The following is a 3342-nucleotide window of genomic DNA, read 5'->3' as shown; positions in this document are numbered from 1 at the left end:
CCTTCCCTTCCTGTAAGAAGGTTCATCCTTGTAAATTTGAAAGGATAAAAATTGCTGAAAGAAAAAAAGAAAAAAAAAAAAAAGAAGGCCCAAATCCCTCCCCAGCCCCATGCAGGCTGTATAACCTCTCTTGACTGCCTACACTGTTAGTTACAGGTTTTCATATGCTTTGAAGGGATTGTACTAGATTAGAGCAAAAAGACACTCTGTATTGTCCCATCAATTTCAGCTCTTGGCTTACAAGCTAAAGCAAGAGAGAGGGAGGCTACAGCTCTAACTTACGGGTTTGTCTTACTCCTAAAATTTTCTGTAAAGTACTAGCTGCAAAATACCTGTTGTTCTGCCAACAAGAATGAAAGCTTCTAGGAGACTAGATAACTGGGCACTGTGCAAATCAGTCTCACTCACACTGTCACTTTCTCTACAGAGCTTTTATAATAGACTGCAACAGGCATTTATAGCTAAAAGGGCTACAAAGGCACTTTCAAAATGCTCCAGATTAGTTCAGATAACTAGCTTTAAAGTTATGAAAACAAACACACTGCCTGCACACTCTTCTTTCCCCAAATGATCAGCCCAGTACTTGCTCTTCCCATTCCCCAGTTAAAACACATATCCCCCAAACAAACAACAAATCCATTCTCAATCCATTGCAACAGCAGCAAAATTCCCTAAAGATACAGGATGCAGTATTCTAGGATATCGCCTGCAGAAAAGTATTTTACTTGAGAACATTCAAATTCCCAGCAACCATTGACCTGACCTCCATAATCCTGCTGCCCACGACACAACCTTCTCCCTGCAAGGCACAATCCCACAGAGACTTACGTCTCGAGGCAGACAGAAGAGCCAACACATAAGATGGGATGCACGCAGGAGCCTTCACAACAGCAAAGCTACTGCTTCTCTAAGATTATTCAGCACTAACAGAAGCTGGGCAATCTTTCACATCCTGCTTTCACTAAAGACAACAAAGAAGAGGAAGAGAAGCCACAGTAACTCTACAACAACAAACCTAAAATAGAAAGTTTCCTCATTACTGTACTTGGAGCCTAAACCAGAACTTTCCTAATCTGAACTAAGAGAGTTAAACCTGAACACTAAAATTTTATTTTTAAAATGCACTGTTCTTACAGTGTCACAGAAGCCCATAAAAGTGCCCTAATAGTTATGTGCTTGTCATTTTACAAGAATTTCACAACTTGTGATTAAGACTACCTTTCCTGTCCTATTATATAGTTATTCTAATATTCTAAATATAGTTAGAATTTTTTAAAAACAAAGAAAATTATTTCCTTTGATACAGTTAGTCAAAAATAAATTTACAATGGTAAATCCTTTCCATTTGTTTCTGTTGCCAAAGACTTTAAATTAAACAAACAATTCCAAGTCAGTAAATCTTACAATAGGCCAAGATGCCACAATGAAAACCACCCCAATACAGTTTTAGTGTTATCTTCAGAAAAATGCAAGTTTGCAGTGAAAACTGAATAGCAAACACTGGCATCTAGTGGCTCGCTGATGTATCTTTGGTCTGCACCATTCGATAAAGGGTTTCTCTCTTTCTTCTCTACTTGGATGTGCTTGTGTCAAATTAGTGAGTTACCACTTCCCTCCAGAGGAAATGCACCCGATGTGCTACAAACACAGTGCCCATCACAGGAAAGCTCCTTCCCAAGCAACTGACTGTTAGGGGTCCATTTGTTGTGCCAGAGAAACAAAGACAACATGAAAAACTATGCCTAAGCAAGCGCTGCTGTATTTGACTGTCAGGAAAGCAGAACAAATGCACTTTTACTTCTGTGCATATATATTTACCAAATAAAGGACTACGGACAGTAAATGCAGTATCTTTCAGGTGTTGCAGTAATTTCCAAACCATACGCTGCAGCTCTACAGCGGTTTCCCTAAGTAGCCCTACTTTTCTACACTGTCGTTGTCTGAACTCTCAAGGAGAAGCATAGCTCAGTCTTAACCTGGTCCCAAGACTTGTCACAAAACTCACTGGAAAAAGAAACATAAAGGAACTAATGAGCTGAGAGCAGTGGCAAAGCACAATATCATATTTGCAGATGTGTCAGTATATCTCTTATACAAGTTTTTAAGACAGTCTTGAAACAATCCAACATAGTAATACACGTTGTTGGGTTTTTGATCTGAGGAGTGGTGGACAAGCACATACAGCTCACATCTAGCAATTAATCCTTAAACAAAACATTACATGAAGAACCACTGCATGAAGAACAAGGCCAGAGGCAGCATTAGAAGAGCTTGGGCCACAAAGAGCAGAAGGATAATATCAGAAGATTCAGGCAGAAAGTAAATTGTAGGTAGTGGGATGAGAAGTGAAGGATTAGTGCTTTAAGAAACTTTGCAGTGTTCATTTTCCAGTCCTGAAAAGAACTAGAGGTGTGAGCACAACAGACTCAAATTCTCTTATCTAGTTGCCCTGAGTAAAGAAAGTAGGTATGCTCCAAAATACCAAAGGGAAGGAATATTAAAAATAAATCAAAAAAATTCCTCACAGCAGTTCACAAGTGGGGGGGAGGCAAGAGCAGCTCTCCACATGAGAGCTGACAAAGTCATCTCAGTGTCTGCTTGCTACTTACCTTCGCTGTAGCCTGTACCTTCTTTCACACTTTGAGCTCTAGCTTGCTTAACAATGTGAAACTGTAGATCTTTATCTGCAGACAGAGAAGGCAAAAATATCACAGAACTTTTATATCAAGTACTTGGTAGGGTTAGTCTTTATTCCCCAATCTCTATTATGAGACTTACGGTATGTTACAGAACATCATAGTTTTATTTATTTATGCATAAGGGAAGGTCTGAACTAAAAGTATCATTTTAATCTATTCCATATTTGAACTGAGGGGAGGAAAAAAAAAAGGAGGATTTCTGGGTTTCAGGGATATGGAAAAAGAAATGTATGTATATTGCAACTCTCTTGCACCATTACTATATCCCCAAATTCTAGGGCCAGTTTTTCCACCTTCTAAGCATGCGTTTTAATATGCTTTCTGCACTTGATGCCAGGAGAACATAAGAACGTGGAAAATAACCTAAGAGGAAAAAAAAGATACTCCTTGAATTTGAAGATGAAAACAGACAAGTGACCTACAGAGCAGGATTAGACAGCGACAGAAGTGTAACAAAGGTAAATTAAGGCAAAGTACAACGGTAAGAAAATAAATCTACTGATGAAAACGCTCAGTGTTTTTAGGAGGCCTTGGAGAGTTTACATCAGACAAAGCAGCGGAGTATGCTCCTCCAAGGACCCGGACTCTGCCCCATGGGGTCTCTCCTCAGCCCCATCCTCTGCCTCCACCAGACCTCCCCTCC

At 39.6% G+C, this 3342-nt stretch overlaps 1 protein-coding gene across 1 annotated transcript in view; it reads right to left on the bottom strand.

The window, feature by feature from the left end:
• Nucleotides 1-2716, bottom strand: part of SNRNP48 (small nuclear ribonucleoprotein 48kDa (U11/U12)) — a gene marked incomplete at its 5' end in the record, with an annotated part of 6889 nt that extends 4173 nt beyond the window's left edge. The window contains one exon of the mRNA XM_009702396.1: nt 2610-2716. Within this exon, the coding sequence (XP_009700698.1) occupies nt 2610-2716 (107 nt within the window). The remainder of the gene's footprint in view (nt 1-2609) is intronic.
• Between the last annotated feature and the right edge of the window lie 626 nt (nt 2717-3342).

This window comes from Cariama cristata, unplaced genomic scaffold (assembly GCF_000690535.1).
Source record: "Cariama cristata isolate BGI_N322 unplaced genomic scaffold, ASM69053v1 scaffold18940, whole genome shotgun sequence".
NCBI classification, from domain to species: Eukaryota; Metazoa; Chordata; class Aves; order Cariamiformes; family Cariamidae; genus Cariama; species Cariama cristata.
This window is presented reverse-complemented; position numbering and strand designations above follow the sequence as displayed.